This window comes from Mastacembelus armatus, chromosome 17 (genome assembly GCF_900324485.2).
Source record: "Mastacembelus armatus chromosome 17, fMasArm1.2, whole genome shotgun sequence".
NCBI classification, from domain to species: Eukaryota; Metazoa; Chordata; class Actinopteri; order Synbranchiformes; family Mastacembelidae; genus Mastacembelus; species Mastacembelus armatus.
In genome coordinates, this window is record NC_046649.1 from 23252536 (window position 1) to 23275041 (window position 22506).

General features: G+C 40.1%; 2 protein-coding genes across 16 annotated transcripts in view; one reads left to right on the top strand and one right to left on the bottom strand.

Annotated features, from left to right (window-relative positions):
- LOC113134345 (zinc finger protein 62 homolog) overlaps positions 1 to 22506 on the bottom strand; it is a 757491-nt gene that overhangs the window by 84490 nt on the left and 650495 nt on the right. The window lies entirely within an intron of this gene.
- On the top strand, positions 2701 to 21652 carry LOC113134349 (uncharacterized). Of its 6 annotated transcripts, none has more exons than XM_026313689.1 (4): positions 2701 to 2719; positions 4160 to 4267; positions 5168 to 7518; positions 19703 to 21652. In XM_026313689.1, the coding sequence occupies exons 2-4, from the start codon at positions 4168 to 4170 to the stop codon at positions 21038 to 21040; spliced, it is 3789 nt and encodes a 1262-aa protein (XP_026169474.1). In that variant the 5' UTR covers positions 2701 to 2719; positions 4160 to 4167; the 3' UTR covers positions 21041 to 21652. The 6 variants fall into 6 exon arrangements, with proteins under 6 accessions (XP_026169474.1, XP_026169471.1, XP_026169472.1 ...); XM_026313686.1 differs by having other exon boundaries at positions 2702 to 2719; positions 4145 to 4267; XM_026313687.2 differs by lacking the exon at positions 2701 to 2719 and adding an exon at positions 3648 to 3903 and having other exon boundaries at positions 4145 to 4267.

Sequence of the window (22506 nt, forward strand, 5' to 3'; positions counted from 1 at the left end):
TTACAGTAAGAGCCTGTAATGTTTCCTATGTCTGTTCCTTCACCTAACAGAGCTCCAGCTAGAGGATGATGGATGGATTAGCTATAATCCATTTGTTTCATTAATTGTGGAGCTGGTTATTAATTGCTTTGTCTTAACCTACACTATGTCTTTACAGTGTTTGATCAGTTTAGCATTCACCAACACATCACTATATATAAAGTTGTAAGGTTCCTGCTTATGGTCTTTTAGGAGAGAAATGTACATTTTCTTGACTCACATTCATTTTCACCCCTGAATTCTGAGGTAAACACAGTTATGGACAATTTGAAAATGAATGGTGGGATTCCCATGTGTTCAACTTCTGTGTGTAAACTGAAACAGCTCTGCCAGGTATCACCTGCCTATAGGAAGCCTCAAACAAATACACTCAAATATTCTAACCTTCTTCTAACCTCAGGAATAAACCACATGTGATAAATAAAAAGTTCAAAATGTCAAAACTCAACTTGGAAGCTTAACTGACAAATGAAATGTACTTTTGTCATTTTTGTAGTCTGTCATAAACGAGTATAAAAGCTGAAATAATGTAACAACTGAAGAAATGATGCAGTTTTCCAGCTGTTCAATAATAAAAAGTAAAACAAATATTCAGCTACTTACCGCTCAGTTTGCCTCTGATTAGGAGAGAAGGGCGAGCTCTGTTCTCGCTCCTGTTTATATCCACAGTACAACGTCCACACCCACTGAGGCGTGATTTACATCAGGGAGGGCACTTTTCTACATTTTGATGACAGAGTAGCTCTTGTACAGTTTTCTCCTAATGTTGATACTGGGGTGGTGACTTTAGTTAGACAAGACCATTTCCAAGAAACCACCCTGCAAAAGAGGAAGAAAGAGAAAATGAAAGTAACCCAGAAAGGACAACAGAGGATGCTGTAGGTGTAGTGTGTACACAGGAGACCAGAATACGACTTTTACATTATGGAAAGTCAGTAAAACTGCTGTAAAGTTAAAGGAGCGATAGTATAGGATGCAATATAGTCATGCAGTCAAATACAAGCAACTGATGAACCTCCATAACAAACATCCCAAGAAATGTGTTCAGTCACAAACTCACATGTGTTAAATTTAATTTCAGGCTGGGAAGTTCAACTGAACATGCACCTGTTTCATCACCACCAGTGGTAGAGACGATAACTGGGAACAAGAACCTGAGTGATTCAATGGGGGAGGGAGAGAGTTAGTTTTGTCTGTCAGTGATTTTGTCTATTGGCATTTGTCATTAATTGGTAAAACTGATGCTGCAGTTAACCTGTCTGTCAGAAAATGCAGCAGAGTGAGGAGATGGGGCCTCACGGCTGCAGTGGGGGGGGTCTGGAGTACCAGGAGAGACTGGTGAGTCTCGGCTGACCCGGAGCCACAAAATGTTTTGATGACAATTTTATCTGCCAGGTCGAAGTGCTTCAAAGTGGACACCACAACCACAGTCGCTCACCTGTGCGTCTTTATTGCTGTGGGTTAAGAGATATGGTTTTATGATGAAAGGGCTGAGAGAAACTGGGCCATGAGCCGAGTTATTGGCCTGACAAATGGTGAAACTCTCTCCCACACAGTCTTAACTGAAAGACAACCTGCCACATTGTTTTCACTCCTACAGTCGTCTGTCATAACTTCATTATTTCCAAAAATGTTATCTGGCAACTGTCAGCGTAAACCTGTTTAACCCGAAACCTGAACTGATTGAATAATTCTCAAAAAATGTGCAACATCTTGTTTTGCAGTTTTTATTTTATCATTATGAGTTATTGAGTGTTGCTTGATGAGTAAATACCCATTTAAAATCAAATATGCAATAAAATGTACAAGAAGTGGGGGGGACTCTGAACAACCTCTGAAGCCACTGTACATAAACAAGGGTAACAACTTGTGAAGAAGTGAGACCATTTCCCAGAAAGCCTAACCTGAAAACAAAAGGAATTCTTAACTGAAAGACAACCAGTTATAAAATGTACAAGTGGGGGGAGGAAGAAGAAGTACGACCGTTTCCCTGAAAGCCGACCCTGCAAACCCGAGAGTGAAATAAACATTCTTGCAGCTGCTGTTGCCGTTAGCAAGATAAGATAAACCTTATGGATCACACAGTGGGGAAATTAACAGTTACAGTAGTACAGAGGAGTAGATACTGTGCCACCGGAAGTGAAAAATTATACAATCAAGAATAGAAAATATGCAGCATAGTGCAAGTTGGAGAAAGGATAACTGTCAGAGCAGACATACTCTGCAGATGTGATCAGAAGGTTTTACATCAGTGTATCAGCATCAACCTTTGTCTCCATTTCAGTTGCAAAAAGTAAATGTGAAGCAATGACCCAGACATGCCAGTCATAGGGTCAGGGTCAGGTCAGACCTCTGAGGTTCTGCACGTGTGATCGAGATGTTCTCAGCTGTGACCGACACCTCTTGGATGCAGTTTGGAATAGGTCCTAAATAAATGCATATTTGTTCTGATTTCCTATAGAAGTAATCTTTTTCATTTAAAATACTTTCTCAGTCAGTGCTGACACTTAAATGTACTGTACATTCTGCTGGTCATGTCATTTCTGGGAAATCGTCCTGATTCTCCTCAGTGCCACCTCCCATTGTTGAATATTGATAAGGGGGGGTGTTTCCTTCTCAGAGAAGATATAAAGGTTTGAAGGGACAGCACTCCCTCTCTAGGATCTCACACCCTCCACCGGTAAGTGCTAATGCTTTTTCTTTTAAAGTGCTGATGCAGTTGGGGTCAGGGTTGCAGCTTGGTTGTTCGTCCAGATACTGTGGATGTGGTTTGATACACGTGTAACTCAACATCCTGTAAATGTTTCCTTAAGCAGATGTACCATAAACTACATGAACAGTGAAGTAAATAAGGTTAATAAACAAGTTGTTAGAGGTTCACTATTTGCTTTACAATAGATTTTTATGAAACGGTTAATTATAGATATTATAATATTATATATAATTATATTAACTTCATTTGATAATCTTTTGCCATCAAGTCAAACTTGTTCTTACAATATTCTGTATATATTTAATAACTGCAAATATAAGGTTGATTCCTATATGTGTGGAACAAACACCGTTTTGTTTGGGGATGTAAAGGTAACAAAGCAGTCTAAAATACTTTGGGCAGCATATACAACTTTTATTACAGCTGCATTAATCAGTATTTTTATATTCATCTGATTGTGCAATGCATGTGTAATTCATAGTCGTGAATCCAAATAATTATGAACTGCAGTGCCACCAAGTGGTTAGTGTCTTTCAGTTCATTACTTACGTCACCAAAACCACAGTCAGTGTTTTTCTCTTTTCTAGAATTAAAACTTGTAACATTTTATACTGTAAAATATTTTTTTCAGGATTTGTTGGTTGTATGTTGGACTTGAACTGTAGTTTGTTTTTGTTTTTTTCCAATATTTTGTCCATGCTAAACTTGTACATCAGCTCTATTAGCTCTTTGTCGGCTTCAGTCTGTCTGATTGATCAAAAACACCAGAGACAGAAAATCAGTAGCCTTATCCATTACGTCATCTGCTGCCTCATATTGTTTCTGTAGGTTTACTGGTGTTCAGAGTAAAACATGAAAATGTCATTATAGTAATTCAACTATTTTTTTTTTTTCCAGTTTCTACTTAATGTTCTGTGGGTTGAAACACTTCTCACACCTTCCAGCAAATCTTTCATATCTTCTTGAATGTACACGGTTCTAAGAACTTTTCTGTGTTTTCCCATTACTATTGTCTTTGCTGCTACAGAACCCAGTTGGTTCTTACAGCAAGTGAACAAATAATCATCCAAACCATTGAGAACTGGGCTGAATTTTCTAAAACCTCAGCATTAAAATGTCACTTTTTAAAAAACTATGTTCCTAAATATCAGGTATGTGCAATGAGAAGAGGAAATGTGTACAAAATACGTTTCCTGATGAGAGTTTTACTTGAGATTTGGCACATTCAATTTGAATAAAAATAATAGATGGTAAAGCCTCAAGTCACAGCTTTGAGTAGGTTTAAATCAGTATTGAAAGAACAGCATGTGAGAAAGTTTTACACACACATACAATTAACAGTCTGAATATCAGGGTTATAGAAATGGGATATAGGAATTAACATACTTTCAGTTTCCTTGAATCTAGACTAAGACATGGACTCTGAAGCCAGCAAAACGATGGAGTTGGCGGCACTTGGCCGGCCGTTCAGCCTCGGGATGCTGTACGACTGCCGCCAAGATTCACTTATCCCAGGTACTTCACGTAAAATGAATGAATGCAAGATGACCACAGTGAAACGTGGCGTTTAAAGTAAGCTCCAGCTTTTCAGTCTAAATATTTGTAACCTAAGTGAATAAGATTTGAAATGTTCTTCCCTTGACTTGAAAAAGAAAGTGCTATATAAACTGCCACCCAAAAAAGAGACATTGATAAAGAGCAACTATACTTTAACCTACAAACAAAGGTAAATCCTTCTTTTATATTAAAGTTGCTGCATAAGGGAGTCATGTCAAACTTATTTAGTGTCTAAACACACCAACAAAACTCTTAGCCAGCTATTAGTCTGCATACAGGATGTTTTAAAAGTCCAGCAATGACTTCAGCACCATTTACATCTAAGTTCACTACCTTTCAGTGTCTTGCCTTCCCTTGTATTATCAGCTTATCCTGGTGTGTTACTGCCACCTATTGATCATTGGATTAGTGTGACACCATTGGTGAGAATTTGTATTGTCACCCATGTGGGCAGATATGAACAAAAGAGCGTCCCTGTAGAAAGAATCTCCACAGAGGCCTAGAACTTCTCTGGCACCATTTACTTTTATAATCAAGCAGGAACCACTTTGCTACAAACTGAGAAGAAATTGTTAATCTGTTAACTGATGACAAGGGACAAATCAAGTTATTGTTAAAGGTTTTTACATTGATAGTTTTGGGTTAAAAACAAAGACGGGCCACTCCCAATGTCCATTTAAGTCCAGAGCGAGTTGACCAGATGAGATGTGTGTTCTGCCTGTTCCACAGCTGCTTACATTACTGCAGATTTATTTGCACTGTGTGTGGATTGGCCTTATTTTTGATATAACAGTAGTGCTTCTGAGGAATTGCATTTTTATTTCATTTTTAAATTCTGATTCTTGTTGTTTTTGGCAGGAATGACCCTGTGGGACCGTGATGATCTAGAAAACGACACCAGAGAAAGACCTAAACCTAACAGTGATTTTGAGATAGTTGCATCTGAATCAATTGAGGATAAATCTTCAGTGCTGAAGGTTGAAGCCTCATTGAAAGCTAGTTTCTTGTCTGGACTGGTAGAGGTTGAAGGATCAGCCAAATACCTGAATGATCAGAAGACATCCAAAAATCAGGCCAGAGTAACACTGACATACAAAACTACCACAAAGTTCAAGGAACTGTCAATGAACCATCTTGGAAGAGGCAACATGAAGCATCAATATGTCTTTGATAAAGGAATAGCTACACATGTAGTGACAGGTATTCTCTATGGGGCACAGGCCTTTTTTGTCTTTGACCGTGAGGTGTCTGAAAAAGAAAACCATCAAGATATTCAGGGCAACTTGAAGGTGATGATTAAGAAAATTCCCTGCTTTGCTATTGAGGGTGAAGGATCCCTGAAAATGGAAGACAAGGACATAGCTAATGTTGAGAAATTCTCCTGCAAATTTCATGGAGACTTTTCTCTTGAGAAAAACCCTGTGACCTTTCAGGATGCGGTAGAAGTCTACAAAAGCCTGCCAAAACTGCTGGGAGCCAATGGAGAAAATGCAGTACCAGTGAAGGTCTGGCTGTTGCCACTAGCAAGTTTAGATTCTGCTGCTGCTAAACTTGTACGTCAGATTAGTATAAGATTAGTTCAAGAATCACAGACTGTCCTGGAGGACTTCAGTGATCTGGAGATGAGGTGTAATGATGCACTGAGAAGCACCACTGCGCAGCAGTTCCCACAGGTTTGCAAAAAGCTTAAAACCTTTAAAGAAATGTGCTCTGAGTTCAAGCTGGAATTCCAGCGAACCTTAGCAAAGAAACTCCCATCAATTCGAGGAGGAGGTGAAGAGGAGGCTGTGCTCGCAGAGATCCTGAAGAAGCGACATTCTTCTCCTTTCAACAGCGAGAAACTGAAGGAGTGGATGGACTGTAAAGACAGAGAAATCTGCATTTTGAAAACTTTTACCAACATGATGAAAAACACAAAGATTGTCCCATCTCCAAATGGTGTTCATGAGGAAATTCTCAGCGCAGAGAACGCTGTGTGTTTTGCTTTTACCTCCCTGGGAAGGGATGAACCGTATCTCTCAGCTTTGTCAAACTATTTGAAAGGAACACCTGAATCAAATCCACATACTCATGATATAGAGAAGGAACAGTGGTACCTTTCAAACAAAGTAGCAGATGAAATGAGGAAAAAAGCTAAGCTTTTTAGTGATTTTGCAGAAGCCAACAAAGAGAACAAGAATGTTAAGTTCCTGACAGTGGGTTTAACTAATGAGACACAGAAAGGTTCAAGCATCTACTTGTATAAAGACGGACTTTCTGTCGGTGAGAACTTTGAGCCGCCTTCAAAGCCTGAAGCTGTGACTGTCTGTGACATAAACCACAACAGTGTGACGCTGAAGATTTCTCCACCCAGGTTTGGAGCAGAGAACATCACCTCCTACTCTGTCGAGTACTGTGTCAGCGGAGAGGATGGATGGCAGCAAAGCACAGTCTCAAAAGCTGAAGAGGTCACAGTCAGTGACCTGATGCTGAACACTGAGTATATGTTCAGATGCAGGGCAGTGACCTTAGCAGGAGTCGGGCCAGTGAATGTGGTCAGTGGTTCCATTAAAACCTTACCCTGCAGTCCCCCTGGAAAACCTCAAGTTGAACCAAACTCCAGTGAGATATCAGTTAGCTGGGACAAGCCTGCCGAGCTTGGACCAGACGTCCACATTTTAAGTTATTTTGTGGAATATGCCCCAGTTGAAAATGGGATGACAAAGGAAAAGTGGAACCAAATGATGGCAAGAGCTGAAAAAGCAATAATTTCAGGGCTTCAGACAGAGACAGAATATGCAGTCAGGGTCAGATGTGACTGTGGTGTAGATGGTCAAAGCAAGGAAAGCATCACTGTTAGTGTGTCCACAACAAAGCGCCAGTTTGCGCGTCTTGCCGAATTCCTCAAACATATTAGCAAGAACATAAGTTCTGAATCCCCTTCACTTTACAGACTACCTCTGAAAGAAGAAGACATTGATATAGATGGTTGCCGGATGTATATCTTTGGCAAAGAAAGCATGAGACAGAATCGTACTATCATGCTTCTTGGAGCAACTGGATCTGGAAAATCTACTCTGATCAATGGGATGATCAATTACATTGTTGGCGTAGAGTGGAAAGACAATTTCAGATTTAAACTAATCAATGAGGATCAATCAAAGTCACAAGCTGAAAGTCAGACCTCTGAAGTCACTGTGTACCAAGTCAATTACCAAGAGGGCTTTAAAATCCCCTTCTCTTGACCGTAGTGGACAACACCAGGGTTTGGAGACACAAGAGGGTGCGAAGATAAACTTCATTTCTAATCTTTTGCCATCAGTCAAACTGTGTTCTTACAATATTCCTGTGACTTAATAACTGCAATCTATAAGGTTGATTCCTGTATGTGTGGAAACAAACACCGTTTTGTTTGGGGAGGTAAAGGAACAAAGCAGTCTAAAATACTTTGGGCAGCATATACAACTTTATTACAGCTGCATTAATCAATATTTTTATATCATCTGATTGTGCAATGCAATGATGTAATTCATAGTCCGTGAATCCAATAAATATGAACTGAGCAGTGCCACCAAGTGGTTAGTGTCTTTCAGTTCATTACTTACGTCACCAAACCACAGTCAGTGTTTTTTCTTTTTCTAGAATTAAACTTGTAACATTTTAAACTGTAAACTATTTTTTTCAGGATTTGGTTGGTTGTTAATGTTGGACTTGAATGTAGTTTGTTTTTGTTTTTTTCCATATTTTGTCATGCTAACCTGGTACATCAGCCTCTATTAGCTCTTTGTGCAGGCTTCAGTCTGGTCTGATTAAAAAAACAAACCACGGAGACCGAAACTCGTGCCTTATCCATTACGTCATCTGCTGCCTCAATATGTGTGTTTCTGTAGGTTTCTGGTGTTTCAGCTAAAACTGAAAATGTTATTATAGTAATATAACTAATTTTTATTTTTTCAGTTTCTACTCTGTTCTGTGGGTTGAAACACTCTCACCCCTTCCACAAAAATCTTTCAATATCTCTTGAATGTAACAGTTCTAAGAACTTTTCTGTGTTTTCCCATTACTATGTCTTTGCTGCTACAGAAACCCAGTTGGTTTTCTTACAGCAAGTGAACAAATAATCATCCAAACCATTGAGAACTGGGCTGATTTTCTAAAAACCATCAGCATTAAAATGTCACTTTTAAAAAACTGAGTTCCTAAATATCAGGTATGTGCAATGAGAAGAGGAAATGTGTACAAAAAACGTTTCTGATGAGAGTATTACCTTGAGATTTGGCACATTCAATTTGACTAAAAATAATAGATGGTAAAGCCTCAAGTCACACGCTGTTGAGTAGGTTTAAATCAGTATTGAAGAAAAGCAGTGAGAAAGGTTTTACACACACATACAATTAATTCAATTCAATTCATTCTCAATTCAATTATTTGTATCGCGCCAATCACAATACAAATCATCTCAAGCCGTTACAAAACTAAAACTAAAACTAACAACCCAACATTCCCTATGAGCAAGCACTTGGCACAGTGGAGAGGAAAAAACTCCCTTAACGGGAAGAAAAAAAACATCCACAGAACCGGGCTCAGTTTGGGCGGCCATCTATGCTCAACGGTTGGGTGACTGGATAGAGCAGAGGAGAAAAGAACCAGCAACAATAAACAACAAATAGACACTGCAAGTGGTGGGGCCAGAACGCACATCAGCGATAAACAGCTCCAGACCCGGGACACCTGCCAGAAGGTACAGAGAGAGAGAGAGAGAGAGGGGAGGCGAGAGTACAACAACTAGGGATAGAGAGAGAGCACACGGTGAGTACATTCAATGGTGGAATATACATGAGGTGGGGTATCTATAGGTGGTTAGGGTTAAGCGGTAGCTCAGTGGCACCTTGTCCTCGGGCAGTCTAGGCCTTATAGCAGCATAACTAACTAATGGATGGTTCAGGGTTGCCTGAAGCCAGCCCTAAATATATGCTTTGTCAAAGAGGAAGGTTTTTAAGTCTAGCCTTAAAAGTACAGAGAGTGTCTGCCTCCTGAACCCGGCTGAGAGCTGGTTCCAAGGAGGGAGCTTGATAGCTAAGGCTCTGCCTCCATTCTGCTTTTGAGAATCTGGGAACCACAAGTAGGCCTGCACTCTGAGAGCGAAGTGGTCTTGGGATAAATATGGTACTATGAGGTCTTTAGGAGGAAAGGAGCTTGATTATGAAGGGATTTGTATGTGGAAGAAGGATTTAAATTCCTTTCTATATTTTACAGGGAGCCAATGAAGAGAAGCCAATATAGAGAAATATGATCTCTCTTGCTAGTTCCTGTCAGGACTCTGGCTGCGGCATTCTGGATTAATTGGAGGCTTTTTATTAAGATATATTAGGACATCCAGATAGTAATGAGTTACAGTAATCTATCCTTGAGGAAAACAAATGCATGGACTAGTTTTTCTGCATCATTTTGAGACAGGATGTTCCTAATTTTGGAAATGTTGCGCGAGGTGAAAGAATGCATCTAGAATTTGTGTTTATGTGTGAGTTTAAAGGACATGTCCTGGTCAAAAAAACTCCAAGGTTTTTTACAGTAGTGCTGGAGGCCAGGGGTTATTGCCATCTAGAGTAGCTTATAATTTTAGAAAAGTTATTTCTGAGATTTTTAGGCCCAATATAATGACTTCTGTTTTCTCTCCGAGTTTAAAAGTAACAAGTTACTGGTCATCCAAGCTTTATGTCAGTTCGACAGGCTTGAAGTCGGTTAACTGGTTTTTGTGTTAACAGGTTTAAAGATAGATATAAACTGAGTGTCATCCGCATCGCAGTGGTAATTAATAGAGTGCTTCCTAATGACATATCCAAAGGAGCATGTACAGGGTGAACAGAATCGGTCCTAGACGAAATAATTAAACAGTCTGCAATATCAGGGTTACAGAAATGGGATATAGGAACTAACATACTTCAGTTTCCTTGAATCTAGACTAAGACATGGACTCTGAAGCCAGCAAAACGATGAGTTGGCGGCACTTGGCCGGCCGTTCAGCCTCGGGATGCTGTACGACGCGCCAAGATTCACTTATCCCAGGTATTCATGTAAATGAATGAATGCAAGATGACACAAGTGAAACGTGGCGTTTTAAAGACTCCAGCTTTTCAGTCTAAATATTTGTAACCTAAGTGAATAGATTTGAAAGTTTCTTCCCTTGAACTTGAAGAAAAGTGCTATATAAACTGCCACCCAAAAAGAGACATTGATTAAGAGCAACTATACTTAACCTACAAACAAAGGTAAATCCTTCTTTTATATTAAGTTTGCTGCATAGGAGTCATGTCACAACTTATTTAGTGTTAAACACAAAACCCAACCAACTCTTACCAGCTAATTGAGTCTGCATACAGGCGTTTTAAAAGTCCAGCAATGACTTCAGCACATTTCATCTAAGTTCACTACCTTTCAGTGTCTTGCACTCCCTTGTATTATCAGCTTATCTGGTGTGTTACTGCCACCTATTGATCATTGGATTAGTGTGACACCATGGGTAAATTTGTATTGTGTCACCCATGTGGGCAGATATGAACAAAAGAGCGTCCCTGTAGAAAGAATCTCCACAGAGGCCTAGAAACTTCTCTGGCACCATTTAAATCAAGCAGGAACCACTTTGCTACAACTGAGAAGAAATGTTAATCTGTTAACTGATGGAACAGGGACAATCAAGTATTGTAAAAGGTTTTCATAATAGTTGTTTTTTGGTTAAAAACAAAGACGGGCCATACCCAAGGTCCATTTAAGTCCAGAGCGACTGACCAAGGTGAGATGTGTGTTCTGCCTGTTCCACAGCTGCTTACATTACTGGCAGGATTTATTTGCAACTGTGTGTGAACCACGTGATAAATAAAAAGTTCAAAATGTCAAAACTCAACTTGGAAGCTTAACTGACAAATGAAATGTACTTTTGTCATTTTTGTAGTCTGTCATAAACGAGTATAAAAGCTGAAATAATGTAACAACTGAAGAAATGATGCAGTTTTCCAGCTGTTCAATAATAAAAAGTAAAACAAATATATTCAGCTACTTACCGCTCAGTTTGCCTCTGATTAGGAGAGAAGGGCGAGCTCTGTTGTCGCTCCTGTTTATATTCCACAGTACAACGTCCACACCCACTGAGGCGTGATTTACATCAGTGAGGGCACTTTTCTACATTTTGATGACAGAGTAGCTCTTGTACAGTTTTTCCTCCTAATGTTGATACTGGGGTGGTGACTTTAGTTAGACAAGACCATTTCCAAGAAACCACCCTGCAAAAGAGGAAGAAAGAGAAAATGGAGGATGCTGTAGGTGTAGTGTGTACACAGGAGACCAGAATACGACTTTTACATTATGGAAGTCAGTAAAACTGCTGTAAAGTTAAAGGAGCGATAGTATAGGATGCAATATAGTCATGCAGTCAAATACAAGCAGCTGATGAACCTCCATAACAAACATCCCAAGAAATGTGTTTAGTTACAAACTCACATGTGTTAATTTAATTTCAGGCTGGGAAGTTCAACTGAACATGCACCTGTTTCATCACCACCAGTGGTAGAGACGATAACTGGGAACAAGAACCTGAGTGATTCAATGGGGGAGGGAGAGAGTTAGTTTTGTCTGTCAGTGATTTTGTCTATTGGCATTTGTCATTAATTGGTAAAACTGATGCTACAGTGAACCTGTCTGTCAGAAAATGCAGCAGAGTGAGGAGATGGGGCCTCACGGCTGCAGTGGGGGGGGTCTGGAGTACCAGGAGAGACTGGTGAGTCTCGGCTGACCCGGAGCCACAAAATGTTTTGATGACAATTTATCTGCCAGGTCGAAGTGCTTCAAAGTGGACACCACAACCACAGTCGCTCACCTGTGCGTCTTTATTGCTGTGGGTTAAGAGATATGGTTTTATGATGAAAGGGCTGAGAGAAACTGGGCCATGAGCCGAGATATTGGCCTGACAAATGGTGAAACTCTCTCCCACACAGTCTTAACTGAAAGACAACCTGCCACATTGTTTTCACTCCTACAGTCGTCTGTCATAACTTCATTATTTCCAAAAATGTTATCTGGCAACTGTCAGTGTAAACCTGTTTAACCCGAAACCTGAACTGATTGAATAATTCTCAAAAAATGTGCAACATCTTGTTTTGCAGTTTTTATTTTATCATTATGAGTTATTGAGTGTTGCTTGATGAGTAAATACCCATTTAAAATCAAATACGCAATAAAATGTACAAGAAGTGGGGGGGACTCTGAACAACCTCTGAAGCCACTGTACATAAACAAGGGTAACAACTTGTGAAGAAGTGAGACCATTTCCCAGAAAGCCTAACCTGAAAACAAAAGAAATTCTTAACTGAAAGACAACCAGTTATAAAATGTACAAGTGGGGGGAGGAAGAAGAAGTACGACCGTTTCCCTGAAAGCCGACCCTGCAAACCCGAGAGTGAAATAAACATTCTTGCAGCTGCTGTTGCCGTTAGCAAGATAAGATAAACCTTATGGATCACACAGTGGGGAATGAACAGTTACAGTAGTACAGAGGAGTAGATACTGTGCCACCGGAAGTGAAAAATGATACAATCAAGAATAGAAAATATGCAGCATAGTGCAAGTTGGAGAAAGGATAACTGTCAGAGCAGACATACCCTGCAGATGTGATCAGAAGGTTTTACATCAGTGTATCAGCATCAACCTTTGTCTCCATTTCAGTTGCAAAAAGTAAATGTGAAGCAATGACCCAGACATCCCAGTCATAGGGTCAGGGTCAGGTCAGACCTCTGAGGTTCTGCACGTGTGATCGAGATGTTCTCAGCTGTGACCGACACCTCTTGGATGCAGTTAGGAATAGGTCCTAAATAAATGCATATTTGTTCTGATTTCCTATAGAAGTAATCTTTTTCATTTAAAATACTTTCTCAGTCAGTGCTGACACTTAAATGTACTGTACATTCTGCTGGTCATGTCATTTCTGGGAAATCGTCCTGATTCTCCTCAGTGCCACCTCCCATTGTTGAATATTGATAAGGGGGGGTGTTTCCTTCTCAGAGAAGATATAAAGGTTTGAAGGGACAGCACTCCCTCTCTAGGATCTCACACCCTCCACCGGTAAGTGCTAATGCTTTTTCTTTTAAAGTGCTGATGCAGTTGGGGTCAGGGTTGCAGCTTGGTTGTTCGTCCAAATACTGTGGATGTGGTTTGATACACGTGTAACTCAACATCCTGTAAATGTTTCCTTAAGCAGATGTACCATAAACTACATGAACAGTGAAGTAAATAAGGTTAATAAACAAGTTGTTAGAGGTTCACTATTTGCTTTGCAATAGATTTTTATGAAACGGTTAATTATAGATATTATAATATTATATATAATTATATTAACTTCATTTGATAATCTTTTGCCATCAAGTCAAACTTGTTCTTACAATATTCTGTGACTTAATAACTGCAAATATAAGGTTGATTCCTGTATGTGTGGAACAAACACCGTTTTGTTTGGGGATGTAAAGGTAACAAAGCAGTCTAAAATACTTTGGGCAGCATATACAACTTTTATTACAGCTGCATTAATCAATATTTTTATATTCATCTGATTGTGCAATGCATGTGTAATTCATAGTCGTGAATCCAAATAATTATGAACTGCAGTGCCACCAAGTGGTTAGTGTCTTTCAGTTCATTACTTACGTCACCAAAACCACAGTCAGTGTTTTTCTCTTTTCTAGAATTAAAACTTGTAACATTTTATACTGTAAAATATTTTTTTCAGGATTTGTTGGTTGTATGTTGGACTTGAACTGTAGTTTGTTTTTGTTTTTTTCCAATATTTTGTCCATGCTAAACTTGTACATCAGCTCTATTAGCTCTTTGTCGGCTTCAGTCTGTCTGATTGATCAAAAACACCAGAGACAGAAAATCAGTAGCCTTATCCATTACGTCATCTGCTGCCTCATATTGTTTCTGTAGGTTTACTGGTGTTCAGACTAAAACATGAAAATGTTATTATAGTAATTGAACTAATTTTTATTTTTTCCAGTTTCTACTTAATGTTCTGTGGGTTGAAACACTTCTCACACCTTCCAGCAAATCTTTCATATCTTCTTGAATGTACACGGTTCTAAGAACTTTTCTGTGTTTTCCCATTACTATTGTCTTTGCTGCTACAGAACCCAGTTGGTTCTTACAGCAAGTGAACAAATAATCATCCAAACCATTGAGAACTGGGCTGAATTTTCTAAAACCTCAGCATTAAAATGTCACTTTTAAAAAAACTATGTTCCTAAATATCAGGTATGTGCAATGAGAAGAGGAAATGTGTACAAAATACGTTTCCTGATGAGAGTTTTACTTGAGATTTGGCACATTCAATTTGAATAAAAATAATAGATGGTAAAGCCTCAAGTCACAGCTTTGAGTAGGTTTAAATCAGTATTGAAAGAACAGCATGTGAGAAAGTTTTACACACACATACAATTAATTCAATTCAATTCAATTCAATTCAATTCAATTTTATTTGTATAGCGCCAAATCACAATACAAATCATCTCAAGGCACTTTACAAAAACTAAAACTAAAACTAAAAACCCAACAATTCCCTTATGAGCAAGCACTTGGCGACAGTGGAGAGGAAAAAACTCCCTTTAACGGAAGAAAAAAAAACCTCCAGCAGAACCGGGCTCAGTTTGGGCGGCCATCTGCCTCAACCGGTTGGGGTGAGTGGATAGAGCAGAGAGAAAAGAACAGCAACAATAAACAACAAATAGACACTGCAAGTTGGTGGGGCCAGTAACTGCACATCAGCGATAAACAGCTCCAGGACCAGGGACACCTGCAGAAGGTACAGAGAGAGAGAGAGAGAGAGGGAGGGAGAGAGCACAAACTAGGGGAGAGAGAGAGCACAAGGTTAGTAACATTCAATGGTGGAATATACATGAGGTGGGAGAGAAGGGGGGGGGTAGGGTAGGGGAGCTCAGTGCACCAATGGTCCTCGGGCAGTCTAGGCCTATAGCAGCATAACTAACTAAGGGATGGTTCAGGGTTGCCTGAAGCCAGCCCTAACTATATGCTTTGTCAAAGAGGAAGGTTTTAAGTCTAGCCTTAAAAGTACAGAGAGTGTCGGCCTCCTGAACCCAGGCTGAGAGCTGGTTCCACAGGAGAGGAGCTTGATAGCTAAAGGCTCTGCCTCCCATTCTGCTTTTGAGAACTCTGGGAACCACAAGTAGGCCTGCACTCTGAGAGCGAAGTGGTCTATTGGGATAATATGGTACTATGAGGTCTTTAAGGTATGAAGGAGCTTGATTATGAAGGGATTTGTATGTGAGAAGAAGGATTTTAAATTCTATTCTATATTTTACAGGGAGCCAATGAAGAGAAGCCAATATAGGAGAAATATGATCTCTCTTGCTAGTTCCTGTCAGGACTCTGGCTGCGGCATTCTGGATTAATTGGAGGCTTTTTATTAAGATATTAGGACATCCAGATAGTAATGAGTTACAGTAATCTATCCTTGAGGAAACAAATGCATGGACTAGTTTTTCTGCATCATTTTGAGACAGGATGTTCCTAATTTTGGAAATGTTGCGCAGGTGAAAGAATGCAGTTCTAGAAATTTGTTTTATGTGTGAGTTAAAGGACATGTCCTGGTCAAAAACAACTCCAAGGTTTTTTACAGTAGTGCTGGAGGCCAGGGTTATGCCATCTAGAGTAGCTATAATTTTAGAAAAGTTATTTCTGAGATTTTTAGGCCCAAATATAATGACTTCTGTTTTCTCCGAGTTTAAAAGTAAAAAGTTACTGGTCATCCAAGCCTTTATGTCAGTTAGACAGGCTTGAAGTCTGGTTAACTGGTTTGTGTTAACAGGTTTAATAGATAGATATAACTGAGTGTCATCCGCATAGCAGTGGTAATTAATAGAGTGCTTCCTAATGACATATCCTAAAGGAAGCATGTACAGGGTGAACAGAATCGGTCCTAGCACAGAAATTAACAGTCTGAATATCAGGGTTACAGAAATGGGATATAGGAACTAACATACTTTCAGTTTCCTTGAATCTAGACTAAGACATGGACTCTGAAGCCAGCAAAACGATGGAGTTGGCGGCACTTGGCCGGCCGTTCAGCCTCGGGATGCTGTACGACTGCCGCCAAGATTCACTTATCCCAGGTACTTCATGTAAAATGAATGAATGCAAGATGACCACAGTGAAACGTGGCGTTTAAAGTAAGCTCCAGCTTTTCAGTCTAAATATTTGTAACCTAAGTGAATAAGATTTGAAATGTTCTTCCCTTGACTTGAAAAAGAAAGTGCTATATAAACTGCCACCCAAAAAAGAGACATTGATAAAGAGCAACTATACTTTAACCTACAAACAAAGGTAAATCCTTCTTTTATATTAAAGTTGCTGCATAAGGGAGTCATGTCAAACTTATTTAGTGTCTAAACACACCAACAAAACTCTTAGCCAGCTATTAGTCTGCATACAGGATGTTTTAAAAGTCCAGCAATGACTTCAGCACCATTTACATCTAAGTTCACTACCTTTCAGTGTCTTGCCTTCCCTTGTATTATCAGCTTATCTTGGTGTGTTACTGCCACCTATTGATCATTGGATTAGTGTGACACCATTGGTAAGAATTTGTATTGTGTCACCCATGTGGGCAGATATGAACAAAAGAGCGTCCCTGTAGAAAGAATCTCCACAGAGGCCTAGAACTTCTCTGGCACCATTTATAATCAAGCAGGAACCACTTTGCTACAAACTGAGAAGAAATTGTTAATCTGTTAACTGATGACAAGGGACAAATCAAGTTATTGTAAAAGGTTTTTACATTGATAGTTTTGGGTTAAAAACAAAGACGGGCCACTCCCAAGGTCCATTTAAGTCCAGAGCGACTTGACCAGGTGAGATGTGTGTTCTGCCTGTTCCACAGCTGCTTACATTACTGCAGATTTATTTGCACTGTGTGTGGATTGGCCTTATTTTTGATATAACAGTAGTGCTTCTGAGGAATTGCATTTTTATTTCATTTTTAAATTCTGATTCTTGTTGTTTTTGGCAGGAATGACCCTGTGGGACCGTGATGATCTAGAAAACGACACCAGAGAAAGACCTAAACCTAACAGTGATTTTGAGATAGTTGCATCTGAATCAATTGAGGATAAATCTTCAGTGCTGAAGGTTGAAGCCTCATTGAAAGCTAGTTTCTTGTCTGGACTGGTAGAGGTTGAAGGATCAGCCAAATACCTGAATGATCAGAAGACATCCAAAAATCAGGCCAGAGTAACACTGACATACAAAACTACCACAAAGTTCAAGGAACTGTCAATGAACCATCTTGGAAGAGGCAACATGAAGCATCAATATGTCTTTGATAAAGGAATAGCTACACATGTAGTGACAGGTATTCTCTATGGGGCACAGGCCTTTTTTGTCTTTGACCGTGAGGTGTCTGAAAAAGAAAACCATCAAGATATTCAGGGCAACTTGAAGGTGATGATTAAGAAAATTCCCTGCTTTGCTATTGAGGGTGAAGGATCCCTGAAAATGGAAGACAAGGACATAGCTAATGTTGAGAAATTCTCCTGCAAATTTCATGGAGACTTTTCTCTTGAGAAAAACCCTGTGACCTTTCGGGATGCGGTAGAAGTCTACAAAAGCCTGCCAAAACTGCTGGGAGCCAATGGAGAAAATGCAGTACCAGTGAAGGTCTGGCTGTTGCCACTAGCAAGTTTAGATTCTGCTGCTGCTAAACTTGTACGTCAGATTAGTATAAGATTAGTTCAAGAATCACAGACTGTCCTGGAGGACTTCAGTGATCTGGAGATGAGGTGTAATGATGCACTGAGAAGCACCACTGCGCAGCAGTTCCCACAGGTTTGCAAAAAGCTTAAAACCTTTAAAGCAATGTGCTCTGAGTTCAAGCTGGAATTCCAGCGAACCTTAGCAAAGAAACTCCCATCAATCCGAGGAGGAGGTGAAGAGGAGGCTGTGCTCGCAGAGATCCTGAAGAAGCGACATTCTTCTCCTTTCAACAGCGAGAAACTGAAGGAGTGGATGGACTGTAAAGACAGAGAAATCTGCATTTTGAAAACTTTTACCAACATGATGAAAAACACAAAGATTGTCCCATCTCCAAATGGTGTTCATGAGGAAATTCTCAGCGCAGAGAACGCTGTGTGTTTTGCTTTTACCTCCCTGGGAAGGGATGAACCGTATCTCTCAGCTTTGTCAAACTATTTGAAAGGAACACCTGAATCAAATCCACATACTCATGATATAGAGAAGGAACAGTGGTACCTTTCAAACAAAGTAGCAGATGAAATGAGGAAAAAAGCTAAGCTTTTTAGTGATTTTGCAGAAGCCAACAAAGAGAACAAGAATGTTAAGTTCCTGACAGTGGGTTTAACTAATGAGACACAGAAAGGTTCAAGCATCTACTTGTATAAAGACGGACTTTCTGTCGGTGAGAACTTTGAGCCGCCTTCGAAGCCTGAAGCTGTGACTGTCTGTGACATAAACCACAACAGTGTGACGCTGAAGATTTCTCCACCCAGGTTTGGAGCAGAGAACATCACCTCCTACTCTGTCGAGTACTGTGTCAGCGGAGAGGATGGATGGCAGCAAAGCACAGTCTCAAAAGCTGAAGAGGTCACAGTCAGTGACCTGATGCTGAACACTGAGTATATGTTCAGATGCAGAGCAGTGACCTTAGCAGGAGTCGGGCCAGTGAATGTGGTCAGTGGTTCCATTAAAACTTTACCCTGCAGTCCCCCTGGAAAACCTCAAGTTGAACCAAACTCCAGTGAGATATCAGTTAGCTGGGACAAGCCTGCCGAGCTTGGACCAGACGTCCACATTTTAAGTTATTTTGTGGAATATGCCCCAGTTGAAAATGGGATGACAAAGGAAAAGTGGAACCAAATGATGGCAAGAGCTGAAAAAGCAATAATTTCAGGGCTTCAGACAGAGACAGAATATGCAGTCAGGGTCAGATGTGACTGTGGTGTAGATGGTCAAAGCAAGGAAAGCATCACTGTTAGTGTGTCCACAACAAAGCGCCAGTTTGCGCGTCTTGCCGAATTCCTCAAACATATTAGCAAGAACATAAGTTCTGAATCCCCTTCACTTTACAGACTACCTCTGAAAGAAGAAGACATTGATATAGATGGTTGCCGGATGTATATCTTTGGCAAAGAAAGCATGAGACAGAATCGTACTATCATGCTTCTTGGAGCAACTGGATCTGGAAAATCTACTCTGATCAATGGGATGATCAATTACATTGTTGGCGTAGAGTGGAAAGACAATTTCAGATTTAAACTAATCAATGAGGATCAATCAAAGTCACAAGCTGAAAGTCAGACCTCTGAAGTCACTGTGTACCAAGTCAATTACCAAGAGGGCTTTAAAATCCCCTTCTCTTTGACCGTAGTGGACACACCAGGGTTTGGAGACACAAGAGGGGTGCGAAGAGACAAAGAGATCACGGAACAAATCCGGAGGCTTTTCACCTCAGCTAATGGAGTCAGTGAGATTGATGCTGTGTGTTTTGTTACTCAGGCCTCCCTTGCACGACTGACAGCAACACAGCGATACGTGTTTGACTCTGTGCTCTCCATTTTTGGCAAAGATGTGGCGGAGAACATTGAGATGTTGGTGACTTTTGCAGATGGCAAGCAGCCTCCGGTTCTGGAGGCAATAAACGCCTCTGGAGTTCCCTGTCCAAAAAATGACATTGGGCTTCCGGTTCACTTCAAATTCAACAACTCGGCTGTGTTTGCAGACAACAGGTGCATCAGTGACGGGGCCTGTGATGAGGACTCAGGTGATGAAAATTTTGATGCAATGTTTTGGAACATGGGTGCCAAAAGCATGGAGAAATTCTTCACTGCTTTGGGTAAAATGACAACCAAAAGCTTGCTAATGACCCAAGAGGTTCTCAAAGAACGAAAGCAGCTTGAAGCGGCTGTCGAAGGTTTGCAGCCCCAGGTTAAAGTTGGGTTAGCAAAACTTGAAGAAATTAGGACTACCAAAGAGAAGATCAAAGAGCATGAAACCCTGATGACTTCAAACGAGAACTTTGAGATTGAGGTGGATGTTATTAAACCAGTTAAAAAAGATCTCACACAGAAAGGAGTGTACATTACCAACTGCCAGAAATGTTCAATAACGTGCCACTACCCATGTGCAATACCAAATGATAATGAAAAGCGTGGCTGTGCGTCAATGGATAGAGCAGGGATGTGCACTGTCTGCCCTGGAAAATGCATCTGGAGTGTGCATTTCAACCAGAGTTACAGGTGGGAATATGTTCAAGTGAAACAGAAGCAGACACTGCAAGAGCTGAAAGACAAGTATGAAAAAGCGACAAAAGAAAAACTGACTGTTCAGGACCTGATTGAGAGGCAAGAAGAAGAGATTATGCACCTTCAAGACATGATTGTGTCCCTCATGGATCAGTCAGCTCAGTGTATAACTCGCCTGCAAGAGATTGCCCTGAGGCCGAATCCTCTGACCACACCGGAATACGTTGACATGCTGATCGAGGGAGAAAAGTCAGAGGCCAAAGAAGGTTACCAGGCTCGCATTCAGGCTTTGGAGGCAATGAGGGACAGGGCAGTAATCATCTCCAAGGTCGCCAGACGAGACAGACTTACAAAAACAGAGGAGGAATTGTCTAAAGAAAGACAGGAGAAGAAGGAAAAGAAAGGGCTGCTCAATAAAATTACAAACTTCTTTAGATTTTAGGAAAAAATGTGACATGGTTTGCAGCCATGTAAATAAAACTCAGTTTCGTTCTGGTTTAAACTAAAATAACCAGATACAAATATATGGGATGTTAAAATGTTAACGTTTTCCACATTAGTGCGGTAAAAGTGTTATAAGTTAGCACTACAAGTTACCATGATTCTAAATCTTGACTTTTATCATTGATGTGCTGTGACTATTTTAATCAGCTGTAGATGAAAGTAATCAATTGTTTTTCCAAATTTTAAGGTAATTTTACATCAATTACAGTTTGATGTTGCTTTTACAGGTCAAAGCTGCAGCTTAGATAATACAGCTTCCTGTGTGAAGTTTGAACGTCTGTAATGTCAGGTGTCAGACAGGTGAGCTCCTATAATCACTAACATTTATCAATAATCTATAGGGACAATGTGCTGCCATGATTCAGTCAGTAGCAGTTGCAGTAGTCAAAGAAGTTGCTTCTCCTCAGTAATTATTGCTGAATATATCAATATATATAAATAATGGCATTAAATGACTTTAGATGTATTGGGTGTGGTAGAAAATGATGATGATGCTTAGTCACTTAAATGTTGTGTGGTTGACGTCGTAATAAACTGATTTTGTTGGATATGTGATTTTCTCTGTATTTCATCATTGTCCAAAACCATGAATGCAGGTTATTCTAGTCATACAGGGTTAGAACTAATGATTTCTCATCTGTTGGTGTATCATACCCATCCATCCATCACCTGTACCCCCTTAGTCCTAACCAGGGTCACAGGGATCTGCTGGAGCCTATCCCAGCTCTCTGGGTGAAAGGCAGGGGTCCACCCTGGACAGGTCACCAGTCCATTGGTGTATCAAATACACACTTAAAATAGGTCTACATATGATATACTCAAAATTTAAAGAGGATGGAATGCACCTTATAACATCTTTAAAATAATATTAATATTTGAACCAGGCATGTGCAGAATGAATTTATGGTTTTACCACATTTCTGATTTGAAGAGACACTATTTCAAATTTACCCCCTATGAGGGCATGTTTTGGTTTTTTTGTTTGTTTTTTCAGCTTTTGTATTTGCATTGTTGAGGACAAGTTAGGAAATATTAAACCAACACGCTTCAGAGCATAGAGGACACATTCAGTCAGAGCATTTGTGGGATGGTGACCAGGTTTTATTTGTGTTGAGGAATTTCAGACAGCACAGCGAGTCAACGTCAAAGGTGCCTGAAGTTCAATGCAATCAGTGATTCGACACAGGGGTGGACAAAATAACTGAAACACCATTTTAACAGCTCTGTAGCAACATCTGAGTGGTCAGTTGTTTGGAGACCACTGCTAGTGTTTGTTGGACCTGATGGTAAATGAGGCACAAGCTGATTTTAAGCATGAAACACTTGACACTGGTCTGTATGTTGCTGCGAGTTAGAAACCTTGTGACGATTCCACTTTGACACTGTTCAGTTTCATTTAGCAAC

Excerpts from the sequence above, each read along its gene's own strand:
- LOC113134349 (XM_026313689.1), top strand. The coding sequence starts at position 4,168 with ATGGACTCTGAAGCCAGCAAAACGATGGAGTTGGCGGCACTTGGCCGG. Across the intron at positions 4,268-5,167 it reads CCAAGATTCACTTATCCCAG|GAATGACCCTGTGGGACCGT; the intron begins GTACTTCACGTA and ends TGTTTTTGGCAG. Across the intron at positions 7,519-19,702 it reads ATTACCAAGAGGGCTTTAAA|ATCCCCTTCTCTTTGACCGT; the intron begins ATCCCCTTCTCT and ends GAGGGCTTTAAA.